General features: G+C 38.1%; 1 protein-coding gene across 1 annotated transcript; it reads right to left on the reverse strand.

Annotated features, from left to right (window-relative positions):
* Positions 1–1,101: 1,101 nt before the first annotated feature.
* Positions 1,102–14,223, reverse strand: LOC120485528 (uncharacterized). Its single transcript, XM_039681346.2, has 3 exons — positions 14,152–14,223; positions 12,744–12,976; positions 1,102–3,509 (listed from the first exon to the last, which is right to left on the reverse strand). Exons 2-3 carry the CDS (start codon positions 12,913–12,915, stop codon positions 1,696–1,698), a joined length of 1,986 nt encoding a protein of 661 aa, XP_039537280.2. The 5' UTR covers positions 12,916–12,976; positions 14,152–14,223; the 3' UTR covers positions 1,102–1,695.
* Positions 14,224–17,396: the final 3,173 nt, after the last annotated feature.

Here is a 17,396-nt window from a genome sequence, read left to right on the forward strand (position 1 = left end):
ACACGCGGATAGCACAAAATGCGTGGAGATAACACGCCACCTGACTCGAAAGTGGCGTATATGTTTACGCAAAAGTCATGATGTCATGTTGTTTCTGCAGAGAAAGAGTTGTAAAAAGTTAAGAAAAAGAAAGAATTAAAGTTTTCTACAAGGAAACGTGATTCATCCTATCACTGATTGTGCTGCAGTGACTGACTGAGAGCCAACATTAGCAGCATATTCATTAGACCCGCCCACAGTTTGCGCCGGCGCTGCAGTCAGTCAGCATGAACAGATGAGGGAATCAGATGAGAACAGGTCAGACGAGGCTGAGCACACGGAACGTTTCTCCAGAAACTCCTTTCACTAAATCATTATCGAACGTGAACTGTGATTGAGTGTACTTGGAAACTTTGGATGCGTCAGGCTGGTGTGTCATCAGAGAGAGAAAATTTCAGAAATTATTATAACCTACTTAAAGGTTGTTGGCCAACAACTGGTGTCTCTGGTTTTAAAGTTGGAACTGCTTCATGTTTTAGTAACAGTTTCTTGTTGAATCCGGCATTGAATTCTTTGAGATTCTGGAAGCTGTCTTCCGTAAAATGCGCAGCACAGAGAGCTAAATTACGATCGTCATTTTCAGGAACATAATCAAACATAAATTGTATCCATTGTTGACGAACTACAGCGTCCGTGGGAAGCTCGAACTCAGAAGACATGACAGCTGGATGAACACAACACACTCGACGAACCACAAAAATATGGCCATGCCCTTTTTGCATTTACCGGAGGGAGGGTTGATGTAAATGTGTGGGTTAGAGACGTCTAAAACCCTGTTGTAGTCCCAATCGAGTCCTTTTTGTAGGCAGTAAACTTCCTGATTTTTAAAAGATGATATCTCTGCTTACATTGAAATTTCAGCGCTGCAACTTTGCAGATACTGTACATGCACCAACAGCAACATTACAAACTATTTAAAATGAAAAAAAGTGAAATCGCAATCAACCCCCCTTTAAAAATAGCATCATAAAGTATCACATAAATAATTTTTTTTACTTTGAGCAAAGATGGAGATGTACTTGACTCTTCTCATGATTATATAAAACAAAAACAGCTCCTTGCTCCTTGAAAAAAAATTTAATGTAATATTGTAATAGTTTTAAACCACAGTTTATTTTTCATTTCAGATTAACATTTGAGGGTTGCAATTTTATTCATAATTTCGAAAGCATTGTAGCCTAACTTACTATTCCTGCCAAACTTCCATGGTTACAGATTGTGTTGCTGATCTGTGGACACTGGATAGTTCATTCAAGGCACAATGTTTCTTCCTGGTTTCCACATCAGTGCTGTTTTGATGCATTAATAACGGAGACTGTGAATGCTTCTCACCACATTCTTCACTGCATTTTTTTCATAGGTGCATGTTTGTCCACTAAAGGATACAATAAACTTCCAAATGCTGACAAGATGAAGATGAACTTCCTTATAAATATCAATCCAACCTATATTATTTACATTTGTACAAAAGGATTCTTTACTGAATCTCTTATATGATGTTTTATAAATTACCTTTGGTTTCCTCCATTTTCTAAGTGTTTACATTCTTGAAAAATAAAACTTACTGTCTTTAAATTCGTTTGTGCCTAAGGGGCTTAAATGCTTGAACCCCGATAAATGCTGCTTGCAGCTTTAATTCTGTCTGGTTACTACTGTTTATGTCAGAACCGGTTCCCTATTGACACGAGTTTCGGTACCCAACCCTACTCCAGTGTGAGTTTTCATGTGGTATATCAGGCTTGCTTTATGAGCAAAACTCTTTCCACAATGAGGGCAGGTGTGAGGCTTCAGTCCAGTGTGAGTTTTCATGTGGTATATCAGGCTTGCTTTATAAGCAAAACTCTTTCCACACTGAGGGCAGGTGTGAGGCTTCTCTCCAGTATGAATTGTCATGTGGCCTTTAAACCATCTTTTCTCAGTGAAACTCTTTCCACACTGAGGGCAGGTGTAGGGCTTCTCTCCAGTGTGAATTGTCATGTGGTATTTCAGGCTTGCTTTTTGACCAAAACTCTTTCCACACTGAGGGCAGGAGTGAGGCTTCTCTCCAGTATGAATTGTCATGTGGCCTTTAAACCGTCTTTTCTCAGCGAAACTCTTTCCACACTGAGGGCAGGTGTAGGGCTTCTCTCCAGTGTGAGTTTTCTTGTGGTATTCAAAGCCTCTTTTATCAACGAAACTCTTTCCACACTGAGGGCAAGTGTAGGGCTTCTCTCCAGTGTGAATTGTCATGTGGTATTTCAGGCTTGCTTTTTGACCAAAACTCTTTCCACACTGAGGGCAGGTGTGAGGCTTCTCTCCAGTATGAATTGTCATGTGGCCTTTAAACCGTCTTTTCTCAGCGAAACTCTTTCCACACTGAGGGCAAGTGTAGGGCTTCTCTCCAGTGTGAGTTTTCATGTGGTATTTAAAGCCTCTTATATCAGCAAAACTCTTTCCACACTGAGGGCAGGTGTGAGGCTTCTCTCCAGAATGAATTCTCATGTGGTATTCAAAGCCTCTTTTATCAGCGAAACTCTTTCCACACTGAGGGCAGGTGTGAGGCTTCTCTGCAGTGTGAGTTTTCATGTGGCGTTTAAGGGTTTCTTTTCGAATGAAACTCTTTCCACACTGAGGGCAGGTGTAGGGCTTCTCTCCAGTGTGAGTTTTCATGTGTTTATTAAGGCTATCTTTTAGAGTGAAACTCTTTCCACACTGAGGGCAGGTGTAAGACTTCTCTCCAGTGTGAATTGTCATGTGGTATTTCAGGCTTGCTTTTTGACCAAAACTCTTTCCACACTGAGGGCAGGTGTGAGGCTTCTCTCCAGTATGAATTGTCATGTGGCCTTTAAACCGTCTTTTCTCAGCGAAACTCTTTCCACACTGAGGGCAGGTGTAGGGCTTCTCTCCAGTGTGAGTTTTCATGTGGTATTTAAAGCCTCTTATATCAGCAAAACTCTTTCCACACTGAGGGCAGGTGTGAGGCTTCTCTACAGTGTGAATTCTCATGTGGAGTTTAAGGCTTTCTTTATGAATGAAACTCTTTCCACACTGAGGGCAGGTGTAGGGCTTCTCTCCAGTGTGAGTTTTCATGTGGTATTTCAGGCTCGCTTTATTAGCAAAACTCTTTCCACAATGAGGGCAGGTGTGAGGCTTCTCTCCAGTGTGAATTCTCATGTGGCGTTTAAGGGTTTCTTTCCGAATGAAACTCTTTCCACACTGAGGGCAGGTGTAGGGCTTCTCTCCAGTGTGAGTTTTCATGTGGTATTCAAAGCCTCTTTTATCAGCGAAACTCTTTCCACACTGAGGGCAGGTGTAGGGCTTCTCTCCAGTGTGAATTCTCATGTGGCGTTTAAGGCTTTCTTTTCGAATGAAACTCTTTCCACACTGAGGGCAGGTGTGAGGCTTTTCTCCAGTTGCAAAATCATGATGATTGCCATAAAGATTTCGTATTTCATCCGGTTCTTGGCTCTCTGCTTTCAGTGCCATCAGATCTATGGTGAAAAGTGACAAATACAATTTAAACCCAGTTTAATGACACAAAGCAACAGACATGAAAAAAATAGATATTTTCTAGCATCTAAAACAACAAAACAAAACAAAAAACTTTCAAATTGGCCTAAAATAGCATCCTTTTATTCATGTTCAGTTTTGCAGAGCAGGCTAACTGTTGTCTTTGTTGTTGTTTTTTTCAGTTTCTATTCTCATTAGATCTTGCGGCAACATCGATGACAACATTCTCTGGGATAACTTAAGAAATATGTTTGCATTTGTGGACAAACATAATGATATTTAAAGTCCTATTTATCTGACTGTTACCACTTGTATTCAAATAAATAAAACAATGGCTAAATAATGCAAACAGATCATTGAACATTACTTGCATATAAAAATAACAGACTGATCTCATGAAATGGCGTATGTATGACACGGCAATTTATATTTCCATTTTTTTCTATGCGTGCTATCAACACGCATAATCGCTTTTCAGCGTGTTTATCAACGCTGTTGAGTAGGGCTGTCACTTTTTATTCGATATTCGAATATGCATTCGAATATGACGTGAAATATCCGTATTCGATCTATAAATAAACTATTCGGTTTTAAAAGTGCCATGTTTAGCTTATTTTTGCAGTCTATGATTAGACCGTTTGTTTTTTTTATTTTATTGTTTGCCATCTCATCCAAGAGCGGACGCTCTAAAGGGGGTCGCACACCGGACGAGAAGCTCAGCATCGCGTCGCGCAGTGCCACGTCTTTAAAATTCGAACACATTATTCTCTATGAGTGCCAGCAGCCATATCACCCTGTAGCCCAAGACTGGTTGCCCACTGAAGCTTAGCAGGGCTGAGCCTGGTTAGTTCCTGGATGGGAGACCTTCTGAGAAAGCCAAGTTGCTGCTGGAAGAAGTATTAGTGAGGCCAGCAGGGGGTGCTCACCCTGTGGTCTGTGTGGGTCCTAATGCCCCAGTATAATAATGGGGATACTATACTGTCAAAGAGCACTGTCCTTCAGATGAGACGTTAAACCGAGGTCCTGACTCTCTGTGGTCATTAAAAATCCCAGGATGTCTTTCGAAAGAGTAGGGGTGTAACCCCGGCATCCTTGCCAAATTTGCCCAGTGGCCTCTGTCCATCATGGCCTCCTAATCATCCCCATATATACCAATTGGCTTCATCACTGTCTCCTCTCCACCAGTAAGCTGGTGTGTGGTGAGCATTCTGGCACACTATGGCTGCCGTCGCATCATCCAGGTGGATGCTGCACACTGGTGGAGGTTGAGAAGATTCCCCTCTCTATGTAAAGCGCTTTGTGTGCCGAGAAAAGCGCTATATAGTTTACAAACACAAGCGATCTCCAAGGAAGAGAGGCAAACGAGCGGGAGTTTTGGTTCGACTAAGACAGAGGGTTCATCGCTCTCCGCTTCCCAGCATGATCCTGTCGAATGTCCGCTCCCTGACTAACAAGCAGGATGAGCTGGCTACCCTAATTCGATCTAAGCGGGACGCTGCTGACTGTTCTGTTATATGCGTGACCGAGACGTGGCTGGATGGCAGCACGCCGGATGAGGGTCTTCTCCTGCCCGGTTTCACACTTCTATGAGCTGATCGATCGCGGCAGGATTCACAGAAGAAGTCAGGTGGGGGTGTCTGTTTATATATAAACCAAAGCTGGTCCACCAACACTGTCGTTCTCTCGCGACATTGTTCACCTGAGCTGGAATGTTTCATTGTTAAATGCAGACCCTTTTATCTCTCGCGGGAGTTCTCCTCCGTCATTTTCGCCGCTGTTTACATCCCACCTAATGGGGGAGCCAAAGAGGCTTGCAGGCAGCTGGCGGTTCTCATAACCGAGGTGGAGAATTCTAGCCCGGACTCCGTGGTTTTGATTTTAGGCGATTTTAATCACGTGGACTTAAAGAGATCACTACCCAAGTTCAAGCAGCAGATTCATACTGCTACCAGGGGTGAAAAGACATTAGATAAATGCTACTGTGTGATTGCGAATGCGTATCATTCTATTACTTGGCCCCCTTTGGGTCGGTCTGACCATAACACTATCTTCCTCATCCCTCGATATCGTCAGAGACTGAAATCTACTAAGCCGACAAAAAAAGTGATTAAACAATGGTCTATACAAGCACAAAATGAACTGAAAGAATGCCTTCATACTACTGACTGGTCTGTCTTTAGGGATGAATTCACTACCCTGGACGAATACTGTGATACTGTTACTTCATATATTCACTTTGCTGAAAATCTATGTTTTCCCTCTAAAACTGTGACTGTTTATAGCAATAACAAGCCATGGTTTAGTAAGAATATTAGAATGTTGTATCTGGAGAGAAAAAGTGCTTTCCAGAGTGGAGATAGCTATCAGTATTCTCTGGCTAAATATGCATTTGAAAGGGCTGTTAGAAAAGCTAAAGCTGACTATAGGGCCAAGCTTGAAGCTAAGCTTGGTGTCCATGACAACAGGGGTGTTTGGCAAAGCCTTCAACAGATTACTAATTATAAAAACAAATACACAGTTTATGATGATGACCCTTTACTACCTAATAAACTAAATGAATTTTACTGTAGATTTGAAAGTAACTCTGAATGTGCAGTCAGCTCTAATTTCCTCAATGATACAGGCCTTCTTGAACCACCTTTTCTGATAGAAGAAACAGAGGTCAGATCATTGTTAAGGAAACAAAATTGTAGGAAGGCATCAGGCCCTGACCAGGTCTCTGCTGCCACTATTAAATGGTGTGCCGATGAGTTGTCATATGTTTTCACTGACATTTTTAATTGGTCCCTTAGAGTATGTAAAGTTCCAGCATGCTTCAAATCAGCTGTAATCATTCCTGTGCCTAAGAAGTTGAATGTGAATTGTTTGAATGACTACAGACCAGTGGCCCTAACCTCTGTTATCATGAAAGTTTTTGAGCGACTAGTAGCTAATTACCTCTCAGTAACGTCACTTGACCCTCACCAATTTGCGTATAGGGAGAACAGGTCTGTTGAAGATGCAGTTTCTCTTTGTACTCATAATATTCTTCAACATTTGGAGGGGCCAGCTACATATGCACGGGTTTTGTTTATTGATTTTAGTTCTGCTTTTAATAATATTATTCCAATGAGATTGTGTGACAAACTTCTGGGATTGGGGGTCAAGGAGTCCATATGTAAGTGGATTCTTGACTTTTTAACTGATAGATCTCAAGTGGTTAGGGTCAATGGCCTTTTACATAACACAGTAATGGTCGTACTGAGGCTGTGAGAGCTGATTTCAGAGACCCGAAAGATGCCAAAGCCTTTATGGACAGTAATATGTGAACTCTTTTGGCTTTTCATTTTAATATGATCCATGTAATTGTTGTGTTTATCGAATGCATTGCTTTTAACTAAGCTCCTCCTTTCGAAGTTTGAAATGTGCTTTGATTGGCTAGCTGGCCCAGTGTGTTGTGATTGGCAGCGTTTAGTGTATTTTCAGGAAATGTCCTATCCCTTTCGTAACCGTGAGCTCTCCTAAGATGTAAATATTAAGGATAACGTCAATTTCAAAATAATTCGAGCCCGATTCAGACCCTGACACTTTTAACAAACAAGAGGATCGTGCAGAATGGATTTCAAGCAGACTTTGTAAGAACTTATTTTCCTTCTATATTATAGATACGATGATATCAACCATTTAATTGTGATATTTGTCACTTAGTTTTCAAATCACAAAACCACATGTTTCAGCGCATTGTTCCAGGAAGAGCGCATCCACAACAGGATGAGAATGTATCTGAGGCGGTGTTGGTGACACGTCGTATTAGCGATGCACCATGTGAATGTGTAAATTGACATCCCAACACAGTCTCATGAAGATGCGTATCTATACCACGAGTGTCATTTCTCGTGGCATTTATACGCCAAAAGTGTTTTTTTCGTGTATATGGTACGCACTAAAAAACCCTGGGTTAGGTTTAGGGGGGAGGTGGGTGGGGAGTTCGTGTGTATTATACGCAAAAAAGTGCGTATAATATGTACGCGAAAATCGCGTGCCAAATACACGCAAAACTGCTTTTGGCGTATAAATGCCACGAGAAATGACATTCGTGCCATAGATACGAACTTTCATGAGTTCGGGCTGGACATCCTCAAGTCACATTTCACAAATGGAGAACAAGTCATTCTGAGTAAACATGTATAGTTTCGACTTCCGGTAATGGCAGCGGACTGATCAGTCGCGGTTTCGCCTCTCCCGTTCCACGTTCCATTGTTATCTTACCTTCACCCCAGTCATTATTTAGTTGCCTTATTGCTTCTTTATCATGCCCAAGCCATCAAAGCAGAACAAGCCGGACCACTCCCGAGGCTGTACGGAGGTTTGTACTGATTCAACTGAGGCTAGTAGTAGCAGTAGCCATGCGGTTAGTAATGAGATCGTTACCTGATTTATCACATGGGGATCGTTGCAGAAGAAGGTCGGTGCACGCAAAAAATGCTGAATGAGTCTTTTGTTAAGCTGGATTCTGGGCTGGATGTGAAAGTTGATTGCATCATCAAATGCATTGATGAGGTTGCTGCAGCCACCGACTCCCTTGCGACGCGCCTAGCTTAAACAGAAACTTATATCTCCATTCTGAAAGATGACATTGCTCCGTTTAAAGGGAAACTGGCCGCACTTGAGAAACTGAACGCGAACGTGAAGAAGGTTACGGATCTAGAGGGGTGTTCCACAAGGGACAATATCAGAAGCTTTAACTCCAAGTAGTCCGTCGAGGGAAGTGACCCCATACTTTTCTTTGAAAAATTCATCCAAAAACTGCTTGAGCTGCCAGTCCCGTTGATATCAATTGACCGTGGACATCGAGGGCTTGGGACTCCTTCGGATGGTCGGCCCCGTCCTGTTATTATCAAGATTCATCGCTCTAGAGATGTTGCTACAATTCTGACCGCTGCTAGACGCAAAGGCCAGCTTTACAAGCAATACAAGGATCAACCTCTCTGTATCGCCTCTGACATTTCGCCCATGGTGCGTGCTACGAGGAGAGTGTTCAACCCGAAGAAAGGCATCCGCTTCCAAATGAACTTCCAAGCCATGTTGGTCTTCAAAGCCAACGGCACAAATTTCAGAGACCCGAAAGATGCCAAAGCCTTTATGGACAGTAATATGTGAACTCTTTTGGCTTTTCATTTTAATATGATCCATGTAATTGTTGTGTTTATCCAATGATGGGTGTTTAGCAAAAGGAATGGGAGAGTTTTCACATGTTTATTATCGTGAAGTTTTTGATTTAAGCTGGGATATTGAACTAGTGCATTTCTTCTCTCTGTACTTTTGAATGATTAATAGATCCTAGTTTATTTTTCATTTTTGTGTCACAGGAGTTATAGACATGGGTGCACCCAATCTTCTCCTTGTTCTGTTTTTGTTTTGCCCAAATGCTGGGTTTTTAAAGCCTGGACCAGAGAAGTTTCTATTTGCTCCCCACTTTTTTTTTTTTTTTTTTTAAAGTTTAAGAGAGTTTAAGAGATTTCCACGCCTCATGCGCAAGAATTAGAAGTAGAACAAGAAATTAAAATAATTTATTTAATTTAATTTCTTATTGTTCTTGCTCTGTTTGATTAATTTAATTTTTTTCCACATTATTATTCATACATTTACAGTTGGATTATGGTTACCTGTTGGGTTGTAATTCCAACTGTCGTAGACTACTTTCAGCTTTATTCAATTGCTTTAAATATCAAGATTTTTGATTAGGTTATTATTTTATACAATCTATACTTCTATAGTTTTGAGTATATTTTGAAGCATATTTTGTTTCCATATTATTTTATTTTTATTTTTTTCATTTATTTTTTCCTGCATCTTTATTATCCTTCTGGTATAGTACCCTTGATAAAATATGTTTTTTTATTTATTTAGTTGTTTTATCTTAATTATTGATTTATTATTGCTAATGTGTGTATATATATATAAATATATATATATGTGTGTGTGTGTGTGTGTGTGTGTTAAAACAAAAATCTAATAACCAAAAAAAAATTTGTAGTTTCATACATCTATGATGCTTGGGAGTAGGGCTGGGCGATAATACGATAACGATATGTATCACGATAGACGAGTGATCGATATCAATAAAAAATCTGTTTGATAAAACATTAAAAAAAAAATTCTCCGTCAGAAGAAACATCAGGTTGATGAGTATAAAGTTATGGTTAGTTAAAATTAAGGAAAACAATTATATTGATCTGTAATATAGCAAATTAATTTTAAATCAATTCAGGTAAAATTACCAATCATATCTCAATGTCTTTTATCTTTCTATTGATTTAATTAATGAATTAATTATATAAAACTATTATCAGTGCACTATAAATAAACTGGTTCTATGCCTTTATTAATAAAACTTATTTAAAAAATACAAGGCTTAAGACGTTTATAAAAATGCCTTCTATATTTCTGTTTTGCTTTTCTCTCCATTGTACCAAAATCATACCGAACTGTGATGTCTGAACCGAACCATGACTTCTGTGTTGGCCTACCATTCCACCCCTAGTATTGTTATCATCATGCCACTGTCACCTTTTTTACTCTGAGGAGTTTGCAGGTCTTATTGTGAATTTAGACTTATGTTTAGATTTTAATTATTTGAGTTTTCCATGGTTGTGTTGACATTTCTGTCCTGGGATTATGATCATAGGAAGGTTAAGTTTAAAATAAAAATGTTTAAATGCAATATATTTTTCCCCTGGTACTAATTTTAAATGGGTCATAAAAAAATCAGTAATTATCGATATCGACCGATATGAAACACTGATATCGTGATACAGTTTTCAGCCATATCGCTCAGCCCTACTCAGGAGGCAGCAAATACTAAAATATGGAGACTGATTTCATGAAATTGCATGTGTATGACACACCAATTCGTATTTTCATTTTTCGCGTGCTGCTTTTCAGCGTGTTTATGAACGCCGTTGACTTAACGTTACGGACATTTAAAGGCATGTACATACACGTGGAATCACTCGGACATTTAACGGCGTAGACATACACGCTGATAGCTCAAAATGCGTATAGATAACACGCCACTTGACTTGAAAGTGGTGTGTATGTTTACACAAAAGTCATGATGTCATGTTGAAATATGAGCAAGGCTGACATTGACGCTTGCGCTTTTATAATGGGCAAGCCCACTGCCATTCTCTCTCCAAAATATACCCTTAACTGTTGTCAAGGCAACACGTGCGTTGTGTCAAAACCCACAGAACAGGGGGCGGAGTGAGATAAGCTCATTATCATTTAAAGGGTTAGTTCACCCAAAAATGAATATTAAGTCATTAATTACTCACCCCCATGCTGTACCAACCCCGTAAGACCTTCGTTCGTCTTCGGAACACAAATGAAGATATTTTTGATTAAATTTGAGAGCTGTATCACTACCACATTGGCTCCTAAGGGACTGGCTCTTGACGGCCCAGAAAGTCAATGAAGAAAATGTTTAAATATCCCAAGTGACTACCGTGGCTCAACTATAAGTTTATCAAGCGACGAGAATACTTTTTGTGTGAAATAATTAAGTTTCTCTTCACAAAGCGCGCGTTAGTATTTTAAAATGAAGCAGCCTTCTCAGTGATTTTCATAGTTTTAATATATAAGCCAACTGCATTCCAAAAGACATAAATAATGCCGCTGTGAAGCATTTGTAAGGAAAATTCCCGCGGGAGAGAACACACACTGCAAGAGTAACGTTATAACATCAAGCAAAGCAGCAAGCCCGCGAATGTCCTTGTAATTCGGTTCAACCCCGAACTTTACTTTACTATGTTTTGAGAGAGAGAGAGAATAGAAGCAAGCAGAACACGGTTCGTTTCTGAAGCACGCGCAGCGTCATCACGCATCTGTGTTTAAAAACTAGGCTCAGACTCGATTCTGAAATTCTCTGAATCAATCCAGGATTGTTGGGGAGAGAATAAATAACACAATATCACATACATTAAAAATAAACTGTTCTTTTCTGAACGCCAGACTGCGTAGCGTGACAAGTTGATGCTTGATCTTGCAGACTGCTCCCGCGTGTCACGTGACCACTAATCGCAGCTCTTGCGATTACAAAATCGCGTTTCATCATATCGCGATTTTATCGCAAATGCAATTAATCGTTCAGCCCTACCCAGAACATAAAATATTAGTTTTTTTTATTTTTCATGTTCGCATTTATGAGGAAAAAACAATGTTACGGACGTGACAGTTCTCTGGAAGCGGCACTAAAAGATTCACAGAGACCTCAAACAGAAAGCTCAAAGCCTTTCTTTAAAGTGAATTTATTAATTGTTAAGGCTAGGTATTGACACAAATTTCACAATTCGATTTGATTTCGGAAGTTTTACCTTTCACTAAACATATTTAGATATATCGAAATCGTCTTCAATTGCGATTTCCTGTATATCTAAATATGTTTAGATCTTCACAGTGAAAGGTAAAACTTCCGAAATCTCTGTGTAAACAATGAGTGACGTACACACGCAAGCGATCACTTCCGGCGCATGAGCAGACCGAATCGCCCGTGCCGTCAGATCAGTTGGACATGGCTGTTACACGAGGTAAAAACTATAAAATAATGTTCGTTTTCTCACACAAACCGCTCGTTTCGTGTCTTAGGCCATCAATGTGTACTTACATTTACGAGTCATTAAATCATGTATAATTTGGACTTCTCTGTGCATGCTCTTTGACATGGACCCCCTAAACCTGCATTATATGACTGACAGACAACAACGGTTTGACCGAAAACTATCAAAATTGAAAATACTGTGGAAACGAAGACACCTACATCTTGGATGCCCTTGAGGTAAGCTAAAACATACCAAAAATTAATTTCAAAGTGAACTATCCCTCTAAGACATATTTGTTTGATGAGGCCTTTGCTGACCGCTAGACTTTGATTTTCAATAGTATTTTATTACTTCTTCATTTTTACATTGTATTCTTTCTTGTATTTTATTGTATTTTATCAAATTCATTAAAATTGTACAGCACTTTGGTACACAATGTGTTTTTTAAGGTGATTTATAAATAAACTTTGATTTGATATCTGCAATACATTTATGTTCTGTTTATCGCTGCTTTCTCTGCTCTTATCTACGCTAGACTGGCAGGGAGTTCTCGCCCAGAACAGAAGCATAACGTCGATCCAAACTGTATGCTATCTGTCAATCGCATTCAATGATAGTGGGCCTGACAGAACCAACCTGTTTGTTCCTCCGTATCCTCTTGTTTCACTCCAAAAGCTTCTTCAATCTTCATATCTTCACTCTCCTCTTTCTTAAATGCCATATTTGTTTGTGTCTCATTTTCTTCACGTTTCACTCTGAATGTTTCTTCAATCTTCATGTCTTCACTCTCCTCTTTAATAGCCGCCATCTTTATAATGGTGTGACGTGGATCTCAGTCGCTTCACCAGGAGTTTTTCTGTGTGTTTGTCCTGTTTAAGATGAGAATAATTAACAGAAAGAAAAATAAATCCACACTAAATCTCTCTGTCTCAATCAGCTCTAGTTCAGTCATTCAGTGCAGTGGTAAGAGAGTCAGTCAGGACATACATCTCCTGATTAGACTAAAACACCTAAAATAATTCAATATTGGACATTCATATTTAGGTATTTATGATTCATATTTGGTATTTAATGACTTGTCACAGTCAATCGATTAAACAAAAACATTTGTGATTTGTTTGTAACAAAAAAAAGTTGTTAATACACGTTTGTGTTCTCATTGTATTTACACTGTTTTGACCAGCAAGTAATGTCAGCTGCAGCACGTGGTGATTCAAAGAAATATTAATTTGCATCCACTTCTTCTAATAGATCAAAACTTCTATTCTATTTCTCAATAAATGTGCATCAAATGTCACAGTTTACTGGTAGCTTTTCTTCCTGATATTGTCTGGAGAAAAGTTTTGGCTGATTCTGAATAGATACTTAATTCTGAATACGATAATAGAAGTTTCCATTCCAATTGTCCATCATGTATATTCCGTTAATACTTTTTATTTTACCTTTAATTTTTGTGAACAGCACCCAGAGATTATGGTGCATTTATTTTGGCTTTGCCATTACTCTAAATTATAGTGGAAAGACTTTTGTTTTTGAAAATATTGATAAAGATTTTTCTCTATTAAGGAAAATGTTTTGTTAGGAATTGTCAATTGGAAAAAGAGCAATTACACAAAAACAATATATGCTTACTTAATCTTTTTTTTATATATATACTAAATTAAGTACAACATTACTTTGGATCTGTCTCTGACTCATGTAACCAGAAAGCTTTAAAAACAACGTTACCCCTGTTTTGTGACTTTTTTTCCCTTTCGTTTATTTGTTCTACATTGTGACTGTTTCCTACTTTGATTAAAAAATGAAAAAATAAATAAAGCTCCTCTTGGCCTCATTTGTTTTTATGAGAAACTGATACAGCGAGGAGACGCACTTCTGTACTAATGTGTTGAAGAACTTTTCTGAAATTAAAAACTAACAGTAGTTACTGTTAGATACATAATTACAACGGTGTATCAATAATAACAATTCATTTAATATCGCTTCTAAAAATATAAAATAAACTGAACAGTTTGCAATGATTTAAATGCTTAAAAACACAAACCTTTCTCCAGCAGAATCACAACAGAACAAGGAGCGCGACCCTATGACGTAGCATCGCCACGCCAAAATAAAAGTCCTGTTCTTCTTCTAGTGGAGTTTTATGGCGGTTAGCAAAACAACTTTTGTTGCATTACCGCCACCAACTGGACTGGAGTGTAAACATGTAGAAATGAACAACTAATAAAGGTATGAAAGAAAGAAATTATAATAATTTAACCCAATTACTTTAAATTCTCCAGTCTATTCCTATTGCTTTGTCATATTTCATAATAGAACTATATATTTTATCTTGTTCTGCTTGTACTTTCAAAATGCTGTCCATATTAAGTGATTCAACACCCAAGTTTCTTACTTCCTTCGTTAGTTCTAACCTTTCTTTTACATACATTTTATTAAAACATGTTCAGGTTTCTGCCTGATCACAAAAATTACATTTACCCGTTTTGTTTTCCTATTTTGAACAAAGAAGGATTTAGTCTAGTGTGCCTTATTCAAATGCGAAAAATAAATGTATCTTCTTTTCTATTCCTAAAAACTCTTATTCCATTTCCTACTTGTTTATGTATAATATTCATGTCTTACCTTTGTTAGCACTGTTCCATACTTCTTTCAATTTGTTGTTTATCAATTCTTTAATTAAACTCTTTTGCTCAGTCACTTGAATAATTATCTGTGTGATTTACAGCTTGCTTAGATAGTTTAACAACCACTTCATTAGCCTCCCCTCCCACAAGAACAATGTCAAGCTTACTTTACTTATTCTTAACAAACTTGTGAAAATCTCATATATAATATCTTGCCTTGCTGATTTATTTCAACTTTCGAGACTTTTGATTGCTGAATCAGAACATATTACAGTCTACCAATCTTGGTTTTACATCCTCTACCCACTACCCACTGTTTTGAAGCTGTTTTGAAACCATTTGTTTTGAATTCTTTCTGCGTTCTCAAATCACAAAAAAATCTTACTCTGAATTACACCTTCACAATGACTGCAAGACCCACATCTATAGGTTCCCAACAAACTTTTTGTAACCATGTTCTTTGTTTAGGACCTGGAAGGTAGCTTCTTACAAGTTTGTCCCTTATGGATAAGAAGAGGAATGTTGTTGTTACATGCATTTTTACAGAATACATGGGTCAAAGATTTAAACATTCAATGAACAGCTAGAAAAGGTGTTATGTCAGTTGAATGAAAAGAAAAGTTATATTTTGTGTGGGGATACAAACATCAATTTGTTGAGTGTGAATAGACAAGCTGCAGCTAGCGATTATTTGGAGATGCTACACAGTTGAGGGTTGTTTCCATTGATCACCGAGTCAACTCGGATAACATCAACATGTTTGACATTGATCGACCATATCTTCACAAATGTTTTAGAAAGTAAAATTAAGAGTGGTTTGATGATCAACGATATAAGCGACCATTTACCTGTTTTTTGTGTCTTGGATTGTCAAATACTTAATGAGAAGGAACCCAGACAGCAAACTGACATTAAATCAACGTGGAAACGACGTCTCTCATGACATTGAAACAACGTTGATTTGCTCATCGAATTAACGTTGAACCAACGTCAGACGCGGCATTCTTCAAAGCTAAATGAAAATCGAGAATTGGTTTGCTTTCATAACGTTGAAACAACGCGTTGATTTCAAGTTGATTTTCCGTTAGTTTTGAAAGAATGACGCATCTGACGTTGGTTCAACGTTAATTCGATGAGCAAAACAATGTCAGATCAACGTTGTTTCGATGTCATATTTCCACGTTGATTCAATGTCAGTTTGCTATCTGGGAAGCTGGCAGTAGGACTAAATATGTTAGAAAAAGGACAGATGAAGCAATTTGTAGATTTAGAAATGATTTGAGTGAGCAAGGCTACGTCCACATTAATCCGGATACATTTGAAAACGGGGCTCTCCGACATTTCAGTGTGGATGAGAAACTTCTAAATTCACTTTACTGCGCATGCGTGAAACTTCACAAAAGCTCACTGAGATGATACAGATGGGAAAATAAATAATAATGTTATCGCACAATAACAGGATAATTTTATTTAGCAAAATATTTCACCATCACTGATGCGTCCAGGTCGCATTCAGTCACCATATGTTTGGGCTAAAACGCAACTGCTCTCCTGTTTTGCCGCAGGACAGCAAATGTAAGTATATTATTTGCAGTACTGTGCTATGAAGAATAGCACATTAAGTAACATGAAAGTAACATATTGCTAAAATATGTTACTTTCATGTTACTTAATATGTGCTATTCTTCATTACACTATTCTCACAAATAATAGTGTAAAAATGAATAACACATAACAGGCACAATACCGATAAACATGAATATCTATTAATACTACATGGATCACATGACTTAACTTGCGTCATCGTTTTGAAATACCTCCGGTTTCACTGTCAACACTACAACGCGAAAAACGGCGTTTTCAAATTTATCTACTTTGGAGAGCGTTTTCCAAACGATACGTTTTTGTTGACTTAAAACCGCGTCTCAGTGTGGACGGGAAAAATATACGTTTTCAAATGAAAACGTATTAGTGTGGACATGGCCCAAGACTGGAAAGAGGTGTATGTTGGGGAAGTAAATGCAGCATATGAAGCTTTTCTAGATAAATATCTTACATTATATGAAAAGTATTGTCCATTATTTATTATTTTTTTATTATAATAAGAAAATTGAAAACTTAAACGAAGAAGTAAACGAATTTAATTCTTATTTTGTAAATGTGGGACCCAAGCTAGCAGAGAATATTGAAAAACATAACTTAGGGTCACAGAATGGAGGGATAAAGGGGAGTAGAGTACTCCAAGCAATGTTTCTTGGATATGTTAGTGAAAATAAAATTATATCTATAGTAAATGCATTAAAATATAAGACATCTACAGATATGGATGGGTTACTGTAGATATGATTATTGTGAAAAAAAAAACAACCATAGATTGTATTGTTAAACCTTTAAGTTACATATTTAATCTTTCAATTCAGACAGGGATCTTTCCTAATAGGATGAAGGTAGCAAAGGTGGTTCCACTATACAAAGATGGTGATAAGCATATGCTTACAAATTATAGACCAATCTCGTTATTATCTCAATTTTCTAAAGTCCTTGAAAAAATATTTGTGCAAAAACTAGATGAATTTATTGAAAAAAAAAAAAACTTTGTTAAATGAGATACTGTTCGTTTTCTCACACAAGACGGTCGTTTCGTGTTTTAGTCCATCAATGT

The sequence above is a fragment of the Pimephales promelas genome, chromosome 24 (assembly GCF_988280905.1).
Source record: "Pimephales promelas chromosome 24, fPimPro1.hap1.1, whole genome shotgun sequence".
NCBI classification, from domain to species: Eukaryota; Metazoa; Chordata; class Actinopteri; order Cypriniformes; family Leuciscidae; genus Pimephales; species Pimephales promelas.

What these genes read in the sequence shown, in the direction of transcription:
- LOC120485528 (XM_039681346.2), bottom strand. Translation starts at nt 12,915, where the DNA reads ATGGCGGCTATTAAAGAGGAGAGTGAAGACATGAAGATTGAAGAAACA. An exon ending in GGATACGGAGGAACAAACAG is followed by an intron (nt 3,510 to 12,743) that starts GTTGGTTCTGTC and finishes TTTTCACCATAG; the next exon opens with ATCTGATGGCACTGAAAGCA.